The following is a 20,174-nucleotide window of genomic DNA, read 5'->3' as shown; positions in this document are numbered from 1 at the left end:
AGCTGAAATGAATTTTCTAACATAGAATTAAACAATTATTTTTGTTAATTCTATATATTAAAAATGAATTTGTAGTGTTAATAAATTATTGTTAATGTTGTCTATGAAAATCTAGGTAGTTTTCGATGCTACTGTTTTAAGCATTATTGAAGTTTTGTAAATAAGTTTAGTGATTGAGATTTACTGTTACAAACTTATATGTTGATGTAATAAACAGTTAAATTACCATATTTTAGTGCAACAAATAATATAACAATAGTTAAAAGCTTAAAACAATAGCCAAGGTACGAAAAATATAGAGTTGCTATGAAGATGTAATGTTAATAAATTAAAGTTCATGTTGTTTATGATAACTACTAAAGCTCAAAATTAGTTATAGTACGTAAAAAAGAACTTTATAATGAAGTTTTGTGTTTTATGAGTGGTACTACAATCTTTATTTCTAATGTAATATACATTATGATTAACAAAGTATATTGATGAAAATAAAATAATGGCAGGGAAAGGTTAAGTATAGTAGAGTATAACTATGTTTAATGAAATTGCAATTAACTAGTAGTTGTAATACATCATTGTTCTATTTCATATAAACATTAATTAATTATTGTAATGGATCAAATGATTGTTTAAGTGTTATGTTTGCAGCTTCATCATCTATTTTTAAGTTAATTAAATCTTTACAACATAGAAAAGACTACATTAACATATTTAAACTATGTATCATAAATCAAAAGACAATAATGCATCACAATTAAAGCATGAGTTAAAAATCATAAGTGTAAATTTTATAAGGATACAATGTCATTCAACATACAATAATTTATAACCTAGTATAAAAAGAATCAAAATTTTCCTAACATGTTATGTAATGAGTTTCACAGTCCAAACAACAATACTTAATATGTAATGTAAATGAATTTTGAAATACCGTGACCAACAAATATGTGTTTAATAAGTAAAACAATATTGTATGTTGCCTTTTTTGGCTTAATAGTTAAATTATCTAACTTTGAACTTTTATGTTTTCTCTTTCTTGTATGAATTTTTCTATCAATTTATTTCTTTTCAATAGGCTTTTGAGAATCATTTTATAGGTTTTGAATTATTTTAGTATAAAGATCGAAGAAACTAGAGAATATATGTCTATTGAGGAATCAATATAACAATAGCATTTTTTCATATCTAATTGGATTTTCATCTCTCAAGTTTCCGGATCTATTATACAATCAATTGTTAGGATTAGATTATTTCTATAGTATCAATTAAATCGTCTAGCTTTGGATATTTTCCTTTTTTCATGCTTCTTTGATTTTTCCTATGTTACCAATTTATTTCCTTCCAATAGTCTTTTGAAATATAGGAGATTGATTATCTAGAACTTAGACAGTTACTTGATTTTTTTTTAATAACCATGCTTACAACCAAAAACAATTTATTGAATGTAGGATCAAAACCAACATCAGTCTTTATTGAATTTGTGTTGCATTGATACTGACTAATATATTTAAGCAAATACTCCTTTTCTTTCCAATTTAGTTTGATTTCTATGTTATAATATCCAGTACTTGAGTTTAGTTTCTTGCACCATATTAATCCCACTACTGAGTAATTTTTTTTTTGTTTATGTTATATCTTTTCTACATCATTTACAAAATCTCAGCTTTTTACATCATTTCATCCATTCATGTGTTTTTTTGAACTTAAAATAATCGAAGCTACACTTTAAACCTTTGTTCATTTACTTTATGAAATCAAAATCAGTAAAGTTATCGATCTTCTAAGTAATGCAACTGAGAAAGAAAAAGATTAGAACCATTTATTGTTTACCATAATTATCAAGAGTTGGTCAACAATTCATGCAACAGTAAATAGGGATACAATTTCAATAATGAACAAGATTTAGCTAGATTTGATATTTTTAAGAACATGTACAATTGAAATTAAAGAAATATTGAAATCGAAATTTACCTAGATTTTTTTATGCACAAAACACTTGCATGTTCATGAAAAGAGGATTACAGGACTAGTGGTGGTTTTGTAGATCTTAGTCATAGTTGGTGGTTTGTGTAGATCTGGTGTTGGTTTTATAATCATCCATGGAAGAGAAAAAGAAGAGAAAAGGTCAATGAAGAGGTTGAAAAACATGGTCACTGAGAATGATCATTTCACTAGGCTCTTAGGAGAGCAGGGAAAAGAAGAGAGGATAGAGGGATATTTTGGTTAATAAAAAAATTAAATGGTCTTATAGCTTTAATTACTTTTTACACAGGAATCTTAAAAGCAGGTCAAGCTTACTTTTAATTAACTTGTGGTTGGACCGGAGTTTTGACATGGGTCCTGCTTTTTTAAACCTGTGCTTTAATGTTTATCAAAAACTCATTTATTATGGTCAAACCGCACCACATTTTCTACCACAAAAACAAACACCATTGTAGATTTGGTTTGATGCTGGATTGCAGCATACATGAAAAGCACGTCTTAACAAGGTCAATCTTGGTGCATGTTTGTTTTTGCGGCAGAAATAGCATTTTTAAAATTTTTGATTTTTTTTCTTGAAATTATTATTTTTATATGTTTCTTAATTGTTTTGACATATTGATTTCAAAAATAAATTTTTAAAAAAATAATAATATGTTATTTTGATGCATTTCTTAATTAAAAACACTTGAAAAACAACCGCTACCACAATGCCAAACATGAACTATTAAAAGAGATTTAAAAATTTTGACTTGAAGATTGTTTTCTATGTTTCAAAAATTTTATGATTATCAAGACATAATTATTAATAATTATTCAATAGAAAAGATAGACATAAAAAATTATAGAATAGTAAAAAGCTGTGAGAGCCACGGAGCTTATAGTTTTCACACTATTAAGCCAAAATATACTGAGAGGTCTTCCAAAGATTCCTAAATTTGGCCGTAGGCTTTTCAAAACGCAAAAGTTGAGAAAGTCTTATGGTTTTTGCGCAAACTCTCAATAGTTAAAATAAACACAATTTTTTTTTAAAAAAAAATAAATATGTAAAAATATTCCTATTAATTTTTATGAAATTGGATATGATTTTTTATTTTTTTCATCTATCTCTCTTTCATTAAATAATTATTGATAATTACATTTCTAGCCTCGTGAAATTTATCAAACGTATAAACACAATCTTAAAGTCAAAATTTTAAATTCTGTCAAGATCTGCTTTTCATGTATGGTGAGCACCAATCCAAGCCACCAACCCTTTTCATATGCTTAAAAAGTATAACTTAATATATTTAAATATTTCGCTCTATTTTTTATACATAGAGATGGGTCAAAACTATTAATGTCTAATAATTTGGATTTCACAAATATTTTTTAATTAAATATCTTTAATTATACTTTTTTAGTTCAAGTGTCTATATCTTTTATGTTTTTTTAATCAATTTTCTGTATTTTATTTTTCTCCTTGAATGTAAACACCTCTATTTTTTTAATGGATATGTGTAATTCTTATCAAGAGCTTATTGTTTGTAAAATTAGAAAAAAAATCAAAATCAAAATTTAAAAATATAACGAGAAAATTATTCTTTTTATTGTTATTTTAAAATTACTCTTTGCATTATAAAAACTCTAAAATCCTAAATTAAATAATCATAATAATAACCACGACCACAAGTTCAATTTTTTCTCCTTTATTTTCATTTAATTTTTCATTCTAAATAATTTTTCTCTGTTTTTTTTTTTAATGAATAGCGGGTCCCTTGAGCATGACATGGCACGTGTTAAAATGTCCATCAACATTTTATTAATAACGGAGACACTTAAGTGAAAACAATTAAAAATAGAGCAACCCTCGATTCAAAATTTGATAATTACAATTACTGAAATTTTCCTCAGATAAACCCTCCAGCCGAAACAATACAGAAAATTGTAAAACCCTAGTAAAGAACCAGTAACCAATGGAACCTTCATCCAGATCATGGTCTCCATGCTCAATCCACCACCACCACCCCTTGTGCCACCGCCACCACCATCACCATCCGCACTTGCTCTGCTCCCACCAACACCACCACCACCACCACCACCACCAATCTAGTTGCCCTTTACATGTAAGGCCTAGATTTGCTCTTCAAGCTGCTCAACATCCAAGACCTATTCTTTCTTATCCATTGGTAAAAGACTTGAACTTGGATTCCACTGCCAGCAAAGAAACATCTGCCCCAGTTGCCCAGTAAGTCGTGACCATCTTCTTCTGCTGCTTTTTTCTCCAAATTTCAAATTTTGGTTTCCATGTAACTGTAAGTGTTTCATGACAAACAGGGTGTTGCAAGAGCCAGAGTGCGATGTATTAGAAGAGGAAGAAGATGATGATGATGATGATGACCCGATTTTCGTTCTTACAGATGAATGGAGGGAGTTCTTTGCCAGATCTGAAGCTAGGAGAAAATTAGGTAGTGTCTTTTCCTTTGCCACTTTCTGTTTGTTACGTACTATTCTTTATGTAATTTTTCTTTTATTCATCGTTTCGTTCTTGCTGTGTAGAGAAGCAGCGAGGCAAGAAAAAAGAGAAACACTAGATGGAATTGCTCTAAATGATATTGAACAGAATATTGCAAGGGCGTGGGCGTGAGAGATGCGAGGAGCAGGAATTGCTTACCGTTGTTGTACCTACATGGTTAACGCATCACCTCGCTTTTCTGTTTGTACTGCTTTTGCTGTGTGAAAACCGTATGCATGTAGTTCATATAGAATGTGCTACCTTTAAAAGCAGATGAAATCCTTTTCTGTAATGCAAGCAGAAATGCTTCCTTGTCTTTGATCTGTGGATGATGTATCCAGTTTGCTATATTCAACGAGCAACAATCATGCTGACCATAACATGAAATTACTAGTTGCGACATCAACAAACTCTGAAAACAATACCTAGATGATTGGTATAACAGGGGCTTTCCTTCTATGCAGCACATGAGGGCGTTTTCTGATTCATTTTATCGTAATTTGGCTTTTCCAAGATCTAAACATGACTCAGCCTCCATGCTCATATATGATGCTTGCTAATTGGTCAGCATCTGACATCATTGTTGCATCTAGTCATAAACACATTTTCATCTTTACATGGTGCTTGGGCAGGGGTATTAAGTTTCCAAATCAAACAGGTTGAGATGAATTCAATCTTACTCGTCAAAAAGCTGTTTCAATAGAATAGAAAGAATAATTATCATAACCACACAATGTCTTAAACATTGACAGTATCTCTTCCAAAAGAACCAATTTTTATTGACAAGTGCTAAGCAATTTTCATTTCCACAGGCTACACGGGGCCCGTAGCTGGAGCTGCAACATAGTGGAATGGGAAAACTTTTGAGTTGAGGAAATAGGCATCGCCAAACCATTTAGGGTTTCAGCTTGTTGAAAGCCGCAGCAACTCTCTCATCTGTAATCAATCTATGACTCTCATAAAAATCTAATATCTCCATTGCAATATTTTTCACCTGCCAAATCAGACACGAAGGCTCATTATTTGAAGCAACATAGATCCAACATGATAAATTCAGTAAAGCTTTTTGCAGCAGTTAGTTAAATTTCAAGATCACCAGTTATGTACTGTGCATTTCTGTGTGCACGCACATGCCGGTGGGCCGGCTTAAAAACATCACTTAAAAGGTAACTTGTCCCAAGAACATATCCACCATTTGGCACAAAATCAGGTAATTCCCATATTTGAACAGGATTCTTGAAAAGTGTAAGGTGCCCGGGTATAGTGACCTTTCAGGGCATAGCTAAAGCCTTCCATGAAGACCAAGTCTTAACCTAAAGAAAGCGTAGTAAGATAGACAAGCTGGGTTGGGCGTGTTTGGAAAAACGATGGACACCCCGTTTCTAAAAATTTTGAATTTTTTTTGTTTAAAATAATTTTTTTTTATGTTTTCAAATTGTTTTAATATGCTAATGTTAAAATTAATTTTTTTAAAAAAAAACTTTATTTTAATATATTTTTAAATAAAAAGCATTTTAAACCATTACCATTACAACAATTTCCACAATTCCAAACAGGACCTTCCACATAAGGGACATCATGCTTTATGTTTTAACAGGTAGTGGGACCTATCGCAAGTACAGAGGAAGCCTAGCCTTTTGGTTCTTAGGATAAATCGATGCTTCAGTTATCTTTCAAAGCAGAAAGTCGTGAAAGTTTGAATGCAGAGTCTATCGCAATAATAAAAGGGAACAACAACAACAACCGCAAAATTGAGCTTAGAGAACTCACCACATTCATATCTACACGGAGCTCTTCAAACCATGCTGTCTTATCTTTTTCTCTATACACGCTAGCAGTGTATATGCAGGCTAAGGCAATAAGGTGTGGGGGATGTATAAGAATCAAATCCATCTTGTACGTGTCGTTCACAAGTCCCCTGTATGTCTCAGCATGGTTAATTCATTTTAACTCAGATCAAGAAATCATGATGCTGACATTAAAATAATATTTTTTTTATGATGCAATTCCTAGCATAAAAGAAGGATATGTCCACAAGAGAAAAATAAAACTTAGAAAAATCAACATAACAAATTTAATCTTCAATTTAAGGAAGCTGCTTTGAGATAGAGAAGAAAAAAGGTTTGTGCAGAGATTGGAACAAAGTCTTTTGTTTTCAGAAACTTTTCAGACTTAAACATGGTTATTGTCAATTTATTCTTTTAATATTTAAAAACCCAGGGGTGCTTATTTTTTCCATTCTGGCAACAGAACTGTAATATACAATGGCCTTCTTCACCACTAGTCTTCTCACATTTAACTTATCAGCCATTTCCAAAGGACAATTAAACTATGAGTTACAATTGGGATTTGTGGCCACAGAGAGAGGAGGCAGCCACCATGAACCAATCCGGACGCATGCACAATGGACATGATGACAGCCCACATGATAAGAACAATATATAAAGAGCGACAAACTAGCTCTACACACTTTTTAACGCGAACTATCAATCACCTGTAAGAAGCTCTCCCTAACACGATTGTTGTTCGGATGCCCAAACTTATGTAAAACCAACCTCATATTTTAAGGACTATAATGAAAGAATGCATCTTTTCTAGGTTAGGAGATGGGTGTTTACTTGGCCTTAGAGATTGGAACCTTACCATGTTAATTGAGTCATACTTATATCGTTCATGCCAGCATCCTGCAAAAATCTGCCAAGATGTGAAGAAACACAGGGGAAAATGTTCTTGTGAAATAAGATACTCAATTTGCAAAACAGAAACTGAAATATCATAAGAGAACAATATACCACCAGTAAAACAGATTCGTTGGTATTAGGTTGTATTAATGACTCTAAAGTCGTGCAATTAGGCTTCTGTAGTTAGTAACATGCAAGATAACTAATCACATCAAATTCAGCAGCCATTCATTTTAAAATTGTTGAAACTTAGTCGTACTATTGATTAATCTAAGCTTGTGCAATTATGTTTCTGTAATTAGGAACATGTCAGACAACTTGTCATGTCCAGTTCAGCAATCAATAATCTTAAGGTACGCTTTCAGTTCTAGTAGTCCACTTAACATGAAACATGCCCCCAATTCAGACTTTTGGAACAGCTTGGAGTTATTTAACAATATGAAGGTCATCTGTCCATTAATATTTCTTTTAAATGTGCTCATATAAGGAACAGGCAGAAAATGGAAACCAATAAATAGTAATCTTGTCTTATCTAATTATATAAAGATATCTAACTAATAAATAATAATCGAAACCACATAATTAACTGAGATTCATAATATGTAATAAATAAAACAAAAATGAGAATACAAAGAACAAAAAGGAAAAGTAAAAGTCTGTGTTGGAGCTTAAGCACAGCAGACATCAACCAAGATGGCATTTGCAAAAAAGAAAAGAAAAAAGCCTATATGAATCATGTTTCGATCCTTAACTTGATGGCATTGTTTATTCTTTCAGAATTGTGCATGTGGTACAAAAAAACCTACTCAAGCAACCTGTTAATTCAGTTTAAAATGAATTTTAATGCATAAGAAACAAGGCAAAGAAGATAAAATACTTACTGAGGCAATGAACGATAAGGATGAAATACCACTAAATAATAGTTAAGAGCTTCCAAAATCTTCATTTCCATCTCAAGTATGTCTTTGATCTCATATCTATGCTTGTCATCAGAATCTGTGGGGCAACAATGCCAGGTTGTAAGCATTTTAGTAGTAAATATAAGTCCAGTAACCAAAATATTTTAAGAACTCAGCGAATCAATCGATCAAGTCTGCTAACAAGTGATTACATATTTTTTTGATGTAATATACAAGAAGTCTGGCTTGCACTGTGCTCTCCTCTGCTTTTGATGCCAAATACAAGCAAGTTGGGCCTACAAGACGTGGATCATATTCTGACATACTCTTTCTGGAAGCACAACGAGAAATTAAGACTAGTGAGCGATATTACAAAAACTACTGGCTGTTTTCTAGGCAATGCATCAGCTTTACTATTACATTTACAAATAAGAAGGCAGCTGATTAGAGAGACCCCATGAAGAAAAAAGAGTAAGTGGATGATTAGAGATCTGAAGAAGTGGGTGAGAAAAAAAAACAGGAAGAACCCTGACATGGCATCGCATCCCAGAAGATCACACCAATGAGAGATAGGATGGCCAAATATACATTTTGAGAAAAGAAGTAGAGGAAGAAACTTATCCATTTGTAAGCAAATGGATACTAGAAATGGATACCAAGTACTCATGAATGCCTATGATTGAAAATTGAAGAGTATTTTAGATGACTAGAAATGACAATACTACAAGAATTCGCATTCAAATCTCTTTCCCTTTGTTGGTCATCATACTCTTCTTCCCACCATCAGAAATTATTTAATACCTGGTATACAAACGCCTCATATATGTAACTGCAGTAGCAACAACCCTGAAACATCAAGCAAAAAATTAAAAATGCAACTAATTGGTGACACCTTATGAAACCAAACAAGAAAAAACAAAACGATCCCTATCAATTTAACTATTGTGATAAAATGGAATGATTAATGACCGGGGTGATAAAATGGAATGATTAATGACCGGGGCGTCTTACCTGGAATTCCAAATATGGGGTATTAGACAAGACAAGAAGAGCAGTATATAAAACTTTTAAAGAAAAAGTTCAAACCTTTGCCTCACTTTAACATATTGAGCCAATTTGCATATAGCTGAGGGAAATAGAAAATCGAAAGACGCAAATTAGCAAATGTCATGGTGAATAATACACAAGAAAGAAAGGGGAAAAAAACACTATCAAGTGGTGTGGGCACATGTATACGCGAATTCCAATAAAAGTAGTTGTAAGAATTGGATTGTTAAGACCAAACATATATATAAACAACAAAAACCCATGTCGCAGAATTTCGGTTACAATCTCATAAGCCAAGAGAAATCAAGATTTCCTAGGTGAAATCTAACAGAATAAGAAAGGATATAAGAAAAGAAAGACAGAAAGGCGTACGAATGACCATATGCATCTTAATGAGCTTGAAATCTTCAAGAGTTATGCCCTTTTCTTTGTCAAGTGGGTGCACTACATCCACTTCTTCTTGGTCAAAAAGCTGTTTGCTGCACACAATCCATCCAGGAACAGGTAAATAAACACCCTCAAAAGAGATGAAAACATAAGAAAAAAGAAAAGGAAAGATTCATCTTACTAGTGAGAGGAGTTCCAGAAATTGGCAGCCATTCTTTACAGGGAGTCTGCTGATGTTTAGCCTCAACTGATGATTAATTTGCCTAGCATAGTAGTTTCCGTCTGACAAAGTTTGAGCAAAGATGTGGTTGTAGCGGCCCGCTGGATCTTGAAGGTCAGCTTAGGGCTTTCGGCTACATTCTGTTGGATGGCACGCTTGTTCCGGGGAAGTTTGCCATGCTTTGTCCCTGCAATTTTACGAATATGCAATGTAGTCTTTACACTCTAATTTTCTTAACAAGTTAATCCTTGAAATAATTCTAATGCCTTGGAACCTTCAACTACCATCCATAATTGTCAAACAATTCCCTTGAAACTAAATCGAAAAAAAAATTGAATTACTAGATCACTGGGTAAACTCATGGGTCAGTCATGGACTCAATAATTTAATTAAAAAAATATTTTTTTATTTTTTTTATTTTTTAAAAATATTAGTGTTGTTCCGAATCAAGTTTTAAATCTTATATTTTTTATATTATAGATTCTATCATGTTTAATGACTATTGTATCATGTTTATACCAATATCATATGCTTATTATTAAACTTTATTTTTTTATGAGAAGGAAGAATAAGAAATAAAAAAACAACATAATTACAATAGAAAAAAAAGGTAACAGTTTAAATCTTTTATTTTTAAGGATATTTTAATTATTTTACTGTTCAATTAAAAAAAATTATTTATCTCTGATTAATTTAATAATAACAAAGAAATCATGTGATAAAATTTTAATATCTTTAAAAGTCAACATGAAGTATTTTTAATAAAAGATAAAAATAACTTTATATTGTTTTAAAAAATAATATTTTTTCAGATAATTTTAACTTCTTTTAATATACATTATATTTTAGAAGTCAGCAAGTTTTTTTAATAAAAAATAAAAATAACATTATACTATTTTAAAAAATAATATTTTTTTAGATAATATTAACTTTTTTTAATATACATTATATATTTTGTTAATGCATTATCGCACGTAGAGTTTCTCAATTTTTTTTGTTTGCTTGGCAATAATAGTTATTCGGGCCATTTCAACTTACGTTGAATCTATTTTAAGGATATACCCTTCATATCACTCTCTGTATTTAGCAGAATTTAATAATTTTTTCCAAGATATTATCATGAAAATGGTTATATAAATTAGGGGTAGGTAAAAAAACCAAAAAATCGATTAAACCGATTAAAATTTTAAAAAACCCGACCATTTCGGTTTGATTTTAGTTTTACAAGTCTGAAACCGAAAAAACCAAACCAAACCAAACTGCAAAAACTGGAAAAAACCTAGCCAAACCGAGTCAAAACCAAGCAAAACCAAAAAAACTAAGTCAAATTGGTTTGAACTGGTTTTTGTTATAAAAAACCAAACCGAAATCAGTCGGTTTGAACCGGTTTTGGTTCGGTTTCTTTTTAAAAAAATTCGATTTGATTACTTTTTTTCTTATAAAAACCGAACCGAACCGAAAATGATCACCCCTAATATAAATCACTACATATGACAATAAAATGTTTTAAAAAAAATTCTTTGAACAAAATCTTAAAAGTTTTTAGATTATAATTTTCTTAGGTTATATCACTACACATAACAATGTATAACAGTAATACCATTAATTTTTGTTAATTAAAAAAAACAGTAAGAACATTAAAAAAAAATAATTCTACAACAAATCAAACTTTTCTCTTTTTTACCCCCCTTTTCTTCCCTACCATCACAATTATTGTATATATTAACAAATCCATTTAATAGGTCAACATGTAAATAATAATAATAATAATAACATAATAAGAATAACTAATTGAATAAATTCCATATTAAGGGCTCCTTTCTTAAATTACAGCAGGTAAAATAACATCATCTGCTTTGATTTTTTTTTTTCCCGTTTTGAGAATCGTCCGGTTAAGAATCAGGGAGGAAACAGTCAAAAAATTTCAAAATCTTTAAAAAATTGAAAAAGCTCTAATGGCATGGTTTATTTTTCTTAAAATAAAAAAAGATAATTTTATTTATTTATTTATTTTAATAGCTGACCACATCTAGCTTTCTTTAAATAACATTAATTTTCTAATGTTTGGAGCTCCTCTTATTTAAGAATGGGAGTTTCAACTCCTTTACATTACTGAAGTTGATAGTCGGAAAAGTTCACCCCAATTATTATTATTTTTTTCTAAAAAATCAAAAAGTTAAAAGTAGAATTTTGATCAAATTAAATTCAAATTCAAGTTGACTCTATATTTTTAATTGAATTAATTAGTTATTTTTATCAACCCAAACCAATTAGACTTTGAGTCGGTTAAATTAACCTGTCAATCTAAGTATATGTTTGGATTTTACAACTATATTATTCATTAATTTAATCTAATGAGTTATAGTTAGAAAAAAAATAGAATATTTTATATTACCAATATTTTATAAAATTAGAATATTTTATAATCTGATGAGTTTTTATTATTATTATTATTATTATTGTATCCATTGAAAGTTGAGAAATTATTTTATATTACCAATTCTCCAGACATAAAAGGAAATATAGGAGGGTAAGAAAAAATTAGAATATTTCTTAATTTTATTTTGTGCATAAGTCTTTCTTATTTACTTACAATTACAGTTAGATTATTCTTGCACCCTGTAAATATAATATACTGATGATTTGAGGTGAGATTTAATGATTTGTATATCACTTAATATATAAATAGTGAATCAATAATCAATATTTGATGGATAATATGGGGAATCATTTATTTTATCACAACTCTAATTAGTTTGCCAATCTCGAAGGATAAGAATTTAGATCAACTATAACTAAGAAATATGAGATATAATTTCTTTAGTGTTTTTTATTAAAAAAACAAAATAAATAAATATTTGTGGAATAAAATAAAAAAAATGAAAGAATTAGGGAAATCGATTGTTATTTTCTTAATGGAAAATGTATTTTTTTGTAGAAAAATAAAATAAATATTAATTTATGAAAATATATTTCATCAAAATGGAAATCAATAGAGTTTAAGTAATATATACTAGTTTTTTAATTAAAAACTCAATTTGATAAGATATTTTTTCTTTAAAAAGGAAGAAAAGAAAACAAATGTTACTATTTCAAGGTAAAATCAAGAGTGCAGGGTGGGTATCAATAATTCAATGGTAATTGGACTATAAAATAAAAGAACAATTGGAACCATATTTTTAGCCACTATATTTATTTATTTATTTATTTATTTTATTAATTAATTATAAACTAAAAGAGGAGGGGGTTTTAATACGCCTCTTTTCATAAAACACTATTTATTAGAATAGTGTTTTTCTTTATTTTTTTTCTTTGTTTTTTTCTTTTCTATTAATTTTTTTTTGTTTAATTTTTTTTTTAATATTAGTTTTTTTATTTAGTTATTATCTCATAACACGAATCTCAGGTTTGACCGGCTAACCTGATTTGATGGGTTAACTCAGTTGACTCAGTTTTTTTTAATTAATTTTTTTTTTAATTTTATCATTTAATATTGATTTAATTGAGAATTAAATTTCATGATTTATTTTGTTTACTTTTCATTAAATTATTCTGATCTCATAACATGAGAATAATACTTAATAGATTAACTCAAATTAAATCATATTATTTTTTATATCTTTTATTTATTTAATTTTATTTTAATTTTATCATTCATCTAGAACTAGCTATTTTTGCAAGTATCAACCTAATGCAACAAGAAGTAGAATTAGCATCTCCATCGCTAATTGGTGACTTGTGATTTTTTAACATCCTAGACAATGATGTTTTCATCATGACACTCTTAGTATATCAAGGTTAGATTTTTTTTTATTGGAAGTTTCGTTGCATTTTAGGGTATGCAATACAATATGGAGGATAATTCTCCTATATTATATAATAATTAAATAAGTTACAATTAAGCATTCCGTTGATTTATAGACATGTTGGAGATAAATTCACAAAAGAATGGTAGATTATTTTTTTTTAACTAAACCGAGAAGGAAGATCGGGGAGGATAGAAAGAGATATAATGGTGTATTTACATAAAAAAAAAAAAAACCCTTTGAAAAGCCATTGAACCAGGAACAAATTAAATAATTTCTTTTATGGGTATATAAGCCAAGAAAAGAAAAGAAATTCAAGGTCAAAATCAGAAGTCCCAAACAGGCAAGCAAGCATCAACGTAGGGATACTGTATCTAGGTTTTAAAATCAAATCCACGTGTCAATACTTCACTGGTTCTAGTCATAGAAACAAAATAAAACGCCACGCAACACACCAAATCTTGCATGCCCTCTTCGTGTCTTTCCAAACCAGGTCTCCTCGTTATCTTCCCCAGACACATATCTATCTGTGGACGTTTCTCTCTCATTTTCTCTTTGAATTGATCGGAAAAGAATCATGGGGAGGAAGAGAGCTTCACCTGTCAACGTGCTTTTTGGGTGGGTAAGGAGGCAGTCGATGAAAGTGAAGATTCTCGCCGGAGTGGTGCTTGCACTGTGCTCTTTGGTGGCTTTAAAGCACTCGGTGAAAGATCATGAGTATTTCTTCATCTTTTCCGAGGCTATCCATGCTGCTGGGATCTTCGTCTTGATATATAAGCTCACCACCCATAAAACCTGTTCTGGTACATATATATTAGTTAATTATTATTAAATAATTATACATAAGACTGCCTCTTTTTTATTGTTATTATTATAAGAAATCATTATAGTTTGATAATTCTTTTGAATTTTTCAATATGGGATTTACTTGATAATTTTTTCTTTGCTTGCTGGTGGTCGTTCTTCTAATCGTAAGAGATCTATGTATCAAAAAACAATTATATATATATATATATAATTTAATTAGCTTTTTAGTACAGAAAAGACATTAACATATTTAATTGAAAAAATAAAGATATAAAATAAATTTATCTCCAAAATAGTATTAAAAATATTTCATGTATTTTCATAATAAAAAATACATGAAAATAAAAAATAAACGAAGAAATCCGAATCCATCTCTCCACCATTTCTATTTTTATTTATTCAAAGGCTACAGACAAACGCTAAATAAAGGATTTTATTTACTTTTACGCATCAAATGCCTTTTTGCCGTCCTATATTGTCTAAGATAGTTCCAATAACTATATTATATTGTTTCCATGGACAGGTCTTTCACTCAAAACACAAGAAATCACAGCTCTGTTTTTAGCTGCGAGATTGGCCTGTAGCGTATTGATGGAACTTGATGCCCATTCAGTGCTAGACATGGCCACCTTGATTTCAACCGCTTGGGTTATATATATGATACGGTTCAAATTGAAGTCAACCTATATCAAAGAATTAGACAACATGCCCTTATATTACTTGGTAAAAACATTATTTTTTTATAATATTGTTTTAAATGTTATAAAGCAATCATGATTATCTATATGTATTGATCCTGTAAATTCAAAATAAGTTCAGTATTTTAGTGTCACAATCCCACAATTTATGATTGATTGGAATCCCATGATACAATAAATATATACATAAGAAACACGTAAATGTGTCTGGTTAAAGGGACGAATATATATATATATATATATATATATATATATATATATATATATAATAAATTTATTTTTGGATCAATTTTAAAGTAAATTTATGTACTTCTAAAATAGATAAAATACATAAAAACATGTTTTATTGTCTTTATATTTTCTATTTTGAAAACTTAACCAAACACTGTATATTTGTTTTTGTCGTGCTGATTGTCGTTAAACTATGGTTGTCAATATCTAATTTATATTTTTCTTTTCCTTAATTTTTTTTCTTATTTATAGATATATTCTTAATATATTCTTAAGTTTTTAATTTATAAATGCTTGATTTCTAGAAATAATATCGCGATTATTGGTTTGTCTTTGCATTAATTTTTCTTCAATCCTTGCTGTAGGTGGTGCCTTGTATTATCCTTGCCTTGATAGTCAACCCTTTCACAAGATTTTGTTACTTTAGTCAAGTCCTCTGGGCCTTCTGTGTGTTCTTGGAATCTGTTTCGGTGCTGCCTCAGCTTCGTCTCATGCAGAATGCAAAGGTTTGGGTCGCCTTTTGCTGTAGAAACTGATCTTTTGGTTGCAATGGCTGCATTAATTTGTTCATCTCTTTTTTTAGATGATTGAACCGTTCACAGCCCATTACGTCTTTGCACTGGGTGTTGCTAGATTCTTGTCCTGTGCTCACTGGATAATCCAGGTCTGTTCTGCTCTTTGATTAGTCTCTTACTAATCATAGATTCATTTAGAATTAGAATATACTTTCCCTGTGCATAAACTTAGAGGCCGTGTGATTAGAGAAATTAACTTAAATATTGTTCGGGGAAATAGTTATTTTTTCTTCATTAAACTAGCTTTAACTTATAATTTCTTGAAAAGAATATAAATTTATGAATAATGAGTAAAAATATAATAACTCTATGTAACTTGAAAAATAATGTTTTATTGTTATTCATCGTTTTAAGATTAAAGTTGAATTGAGTTGACTAACAAACTAACATATCAACAACCTTTATTTTAATGAAATGATATTATTTTGAGTTATTTTTACAAGTTGATCTAGTAAGGCGAGTTTCAAGTGTATTAAAAGTTCTTAATTGGTTAGATTTTAAATTTGTTTTCTAATGGTTACAAGTTCAAGTTTCTTTAGAGCCACTGGAGACTTACATAGTTGTTAATTTTAGGTTCTGTAGGATTAATCAAGATGCGTGCAAACTGATCCAGACACCCATCTTAATTTTTTTAAAAAAAGTTAAGGTTTGTTTACGAATTTATAAAAACTCATGCATTATTATCGTTGTTTTACATGTAGGTTTATGAGACTCGTGGGATGTATCTTTTCTTGATTGGAAGTGGGTATTTCTGGTTTCCTGCGGCTCTCCTCGCTGAAGCTGTGCAGACGTTTATCTTGGCCGATTTTTGTTACTACTACGTCAAGAGGTGACTAAATTCTTTCACTCATGACATCTCTACAGTTTTGGTCTCTATACATCTATTGATTTAATGGCCACTTTTTCTCACTTGCAGTTTCGTGCAAGGTCAACTTTTGATGAGGATGCCTGTTTAATTAGAACACTTGATCACACCAAATTTAAGGGGATTAGGGAGGGTAATTACTTACCCATTTGGCTTGCCTGTGTACTTAATCTCGTATTAAGCTTAATCTCATAGTAAGCTTAATTATGGTACTTAGCATCAACATTTGATTTTCCTAATTCTCTCCTGTATGATGTGCTTGTGTTCTCTCTTGGATTTGCACAAGGTTGGACCGCATGATCAAGCAGTCATTTACAATTGATTACTTGGCTGTTTTGAGGTGATAATTAGGATCAATGTTTTGTCCATCTTATACATTGCTAAATGTATTTCAGTATATCATGAAACGGTGTGGAATTTGGAATTTTTATCTTTTTTTTAATCGTGTAATAATTTTGTTAAACACAAACAAGTGCAAAATATATTGTTATTTTCAAAATCTAGTAATAATAAAAATTATAACTTATTAATTAAAAATACATACAGAATAATTAACAACAATAATAATATATGATTTTTCATTCCATATTTTTTTAATGTTTGTTTATTATCATGAAAATTATCAACAAAAAAGAGTTTTTAGTTAAAAAAAATAGATTAATTTCTATGAAAGTGTTTTTGGAATACATTTTTCATAAGTTATATATATAAAAAATATCATGTTATTTGTTTATTATATCAAATTTACTTATTAATCTTTTGTTTATTATAAGTTTTGTTTTGAATTTTTTTGAATTTTATTTCTTAGAATCTGATTGAACTTGGTTTTATATCAACTTATTATTTTGATAGTTATTTGTTTTTTTAATTTAGTTTTTTTATCTATCAGATTTGATATTCATTCTTTTGATTGCTATTTATTTTATTTGAAATAATTTATAAATTTTTTTAATTTCATTATCTTTTAACTTCTTTATCTGTTATAATTTATTTTATTTTTCTGACTGCTATTTGTATTATTTGAAATAATTTATGAAATTAAAAAAAAAATTAATTTTATCATCCTTCAACATATTCATTTATTAGATTTGGTTCTCATTCTTTAAGTAAACTTAGAAAAGATTAAAATATTAATAAGTTATTTTTCAGCTCATTTTGCATTGCATAGTCAAATACTGAAAATAAATGTATTTCAATGCAATTATGGTGCCTTCCTGGTGTTATGGAATTTGGATTTTTTATCTGTTTTTTTATATCATAAAAGCATAACAATTTTGTTAAAATATATTGTTATTTTCAAAACCTAGTAATAATGAAAATCATAACTTACTAATTAAAAAAATTATACAAAATAACTTTTGCTGGTTATTATGAGAATTTGTTATAGAAAGATCTTTATTAAATTTTATTATCAAAAGATCTCATCTTTTTATGATTTTGAAGATTGTTGATTTTTTTTAAAAAAATCATAAAATGTACTAGTCAACTTTTATTCGAGGAAGCAAATCGAAAATAAAACTATTTACTTGTGAAACAAATAAAAATATAAATAGGAATTAAAACTATATTTAACTAAATTTAGATTTATTATATTTAATTGATATATTTGTTTCATTCTATGACTGCATGTAAGAATTTAACTCGATACGAGCATGAAAATTTTAGTAAAACAAAAATATCTGTAACAACAAAGGCATGTAATGAAGAAAAAAAAAAGATAATTTTTTGAGACCAGCACAACTCTAGTTCCTGTTCCATTACGTCTTAATTTCCAAGTAAATAAATAAATAAATAAATTGTCAGGGATATACTAGCTAGGGCTGAGCACTATTCGATAAAATTTGAATTACTTGAATTTTCTAAACTAATTTAGGTAATTTTTTGAGAATATTTAGGAATATAAAATTCTGGCAATTCTCCTAAACAGTTTTAGAGAAAATCAGGTAAGGGTTAAATTTTTTTTTTAAAATCCGAATTACCTGAAAGAAAATTTTAATTCGTAAATATTTAAGTAATTTCCCACTGTAAATGAATAAAAAGCATTGGGCTATGCAGATTTTCAAGTTGTTTTGAAAGATTCAGAAACTTTTAAATTTTTTAAAAATATAATAAAAAAAATATAAAAGGCTGGCAAAAGCGGAGGGTTGATGCACCTCATGTATATGAGATCGTTTGGTAATGTGCTTGTGCGTGAGGTTTACCCGCAGCTATAGATATTACTATTTAGTTAAAAAAAAATACAGATTTATACTGGTAGAACCCACCATAAATATGGTTGTGATGTAGGTTTTGTAGAAGCATAACTTTACTGCTTCTCGTAGGGAGGAATCACTGAATAATGGAGTCATACTCCACTGTCGCACTATTCACGTGAACGTGAACAATAATATTTTTTTGTTTTTTTAAAAAACTAGTTTAAAGTGAATTAAATTTACTCATACTGTAATCTTAATTCTATTCCTGATAATATTTTACCTAATTTTATTATATGCTCAAAAAATCATAGAAACTGTAGTTCTTATCGGATGAATTTTGTACGTAATGAAATTATAGATAGTTTAATGGAACAATAAAAAAATATTTTATATAAAGTATTATTTATTTCATGATATAATAGTAGAAGTTAAATCTACAATATTTAAATTAAAAACAATATATATATATATATAACCTTAATTTAAAAGGCATTATTTTAACCAAATAGATTAAATTTTTTTTGTTCAACCTTAATTTCAATCACAGTTTTTACCAAACATATATTTTTCCAAACCAACCTCAACAAAAAAATATTTCTATAAAATAATTTTTTTCAAATCACAACACAATAGTTACTACAATACCAAATACATATATGAGCAACAACTCAACCATCTCAAAAGGTGAAGAATTTAAACATTTCGCTTGTAATTTAATTAATTAAAATAATAACATTCAACGATATAAATCATAGATTTATAAAAGGAAAATCTTAACGATATTAATTATGCAAAAAATCGTGCTTCTACAAAGAGTATGGTTTCAATTAAAACATACACGAAGGATTGTAAATTGCCTCATAAGATCTTCACGAAGGTAAAAATAGATGGTTTACAGACCATTATTGTAAAGTTATGGTATTTTACAGTGACACTCTGGAAATAAGATAATGAAGATTGAAAACTTAGAATTTAAAGTATTTATGGTATATTTATAGTTTATAAGTCTTATTTTTTTATAGAAAAAAGTGGCTAAAATATAATTTTTTCATGATAGTTTTAAAGAAAAAAAATTTACTGAACATACATATTAATAAATGATAAATATCTCTACACAAACATTTAAACTAATAAAAATATGATGTGTCTTTAAAAGATTTCACATACTATCTTTTATATAACATTAATATTTAAGAAAATATGATGAGTTTTTATAAGATTTGTACACACTATCGCTTGTATAATATTAATATTGATGAAAATATAATAAGTCATTGTGAAATTTTTATACA

At 28.8% G+C, this 20,174-nt stretch overlaps 3 protein-coding genes across 3 annotated transcripts; 2 read left to right on the top strand and 1 right to left on the bottom strand.

Moving 5' to 3' along the window:
• The first annotated feature begins 3,805 nt into the window (after positions 1-3,805).
• Positions 3,806-5,473, top strand: LOC133692608 (uncharacterized). Its single transcript, XM_062113681.1, has 4 exons — positions 3,806-4,204; positions 4,294-4,424; positions 4,516-4,648; positions 5,284-5,473. The coding sequence occupies exons 1-3, from the start codon at positions 3,933-3,935 to the stop codon at positions 4,548-4,550; spliced, it is 438 nt and encodes a 145-aa protein (XP_061969665.1). The 5' UTR covers positions 3,806-3,932; the 3' UTR covers positions 4,551-4,648; positions 5,284-5,473.
• Positions 5,148-9,888, bottom strand: LOC133692607 (cyclin-C1-2-like). Its single transcript, XM_062113679.1, has 9 exons — positions 9,667-9,888; positions 9,471-9,577; positions 9,138-9,177; positions 8,853-8,897; positions 8,264-8,382; positions 8,034-8,148; positions 7,115-7,165; positions 6,242-6,389; positions 5,148-5,465 (listed from the first exon to the last, which is right to left on the bottom strand). Exons 1-9 carry the CDS (start codon positions 9,696-9,698, stop codon positions 5,367-5,369), a joined length of 756 nt encoding a protein of 251 aa, XP_061969663.1. The 5' UTR covers positions 9,699-9,888; the 3' UTR covers positions 5,148-5,366.
• Positions 9,889-14,088: 4,200 nt separating this feature from the next.
• Positions 14,089-16,778, top strand: LOC133692018 (uncharacterized). The gene is made up of 6 exons (XM_062112670.1): positions 14,089-14,314; positions 14,842-15,041; positions 15,613-15,753; positions 15,831-15,911; positions 16,524-16,651; positions 16,739-16,778. Exons 1-6 carry the CDS (start codon positions 14,089-14,091, stop codon positions 16,776-16,778), a joined length of 816 nt encoding a protein of 271 aa, XP_061968654.1.
• Positions 16,779-20,174: the final 3,396 nt, after the last annotated feature.

The sequence above is a fragment of the Populus nigra genome, chromosome 4, assembly GCF_951802175.1.
Source record: "Populus nigra chromosome 4, ddPopNigr1.1, whole genome shotgun sequence".
Lineage (NCBI taxonomy): Eukaryota > Viridiplantae > Streptophyta > Magnoliopsida > Malpighiales > Salicaceae > Populus > Populus nigra.
Note: the sequence above shows the minus strand (reverse complement) of the source record. Positions and strands in the feature narration are given on the sequence as shown.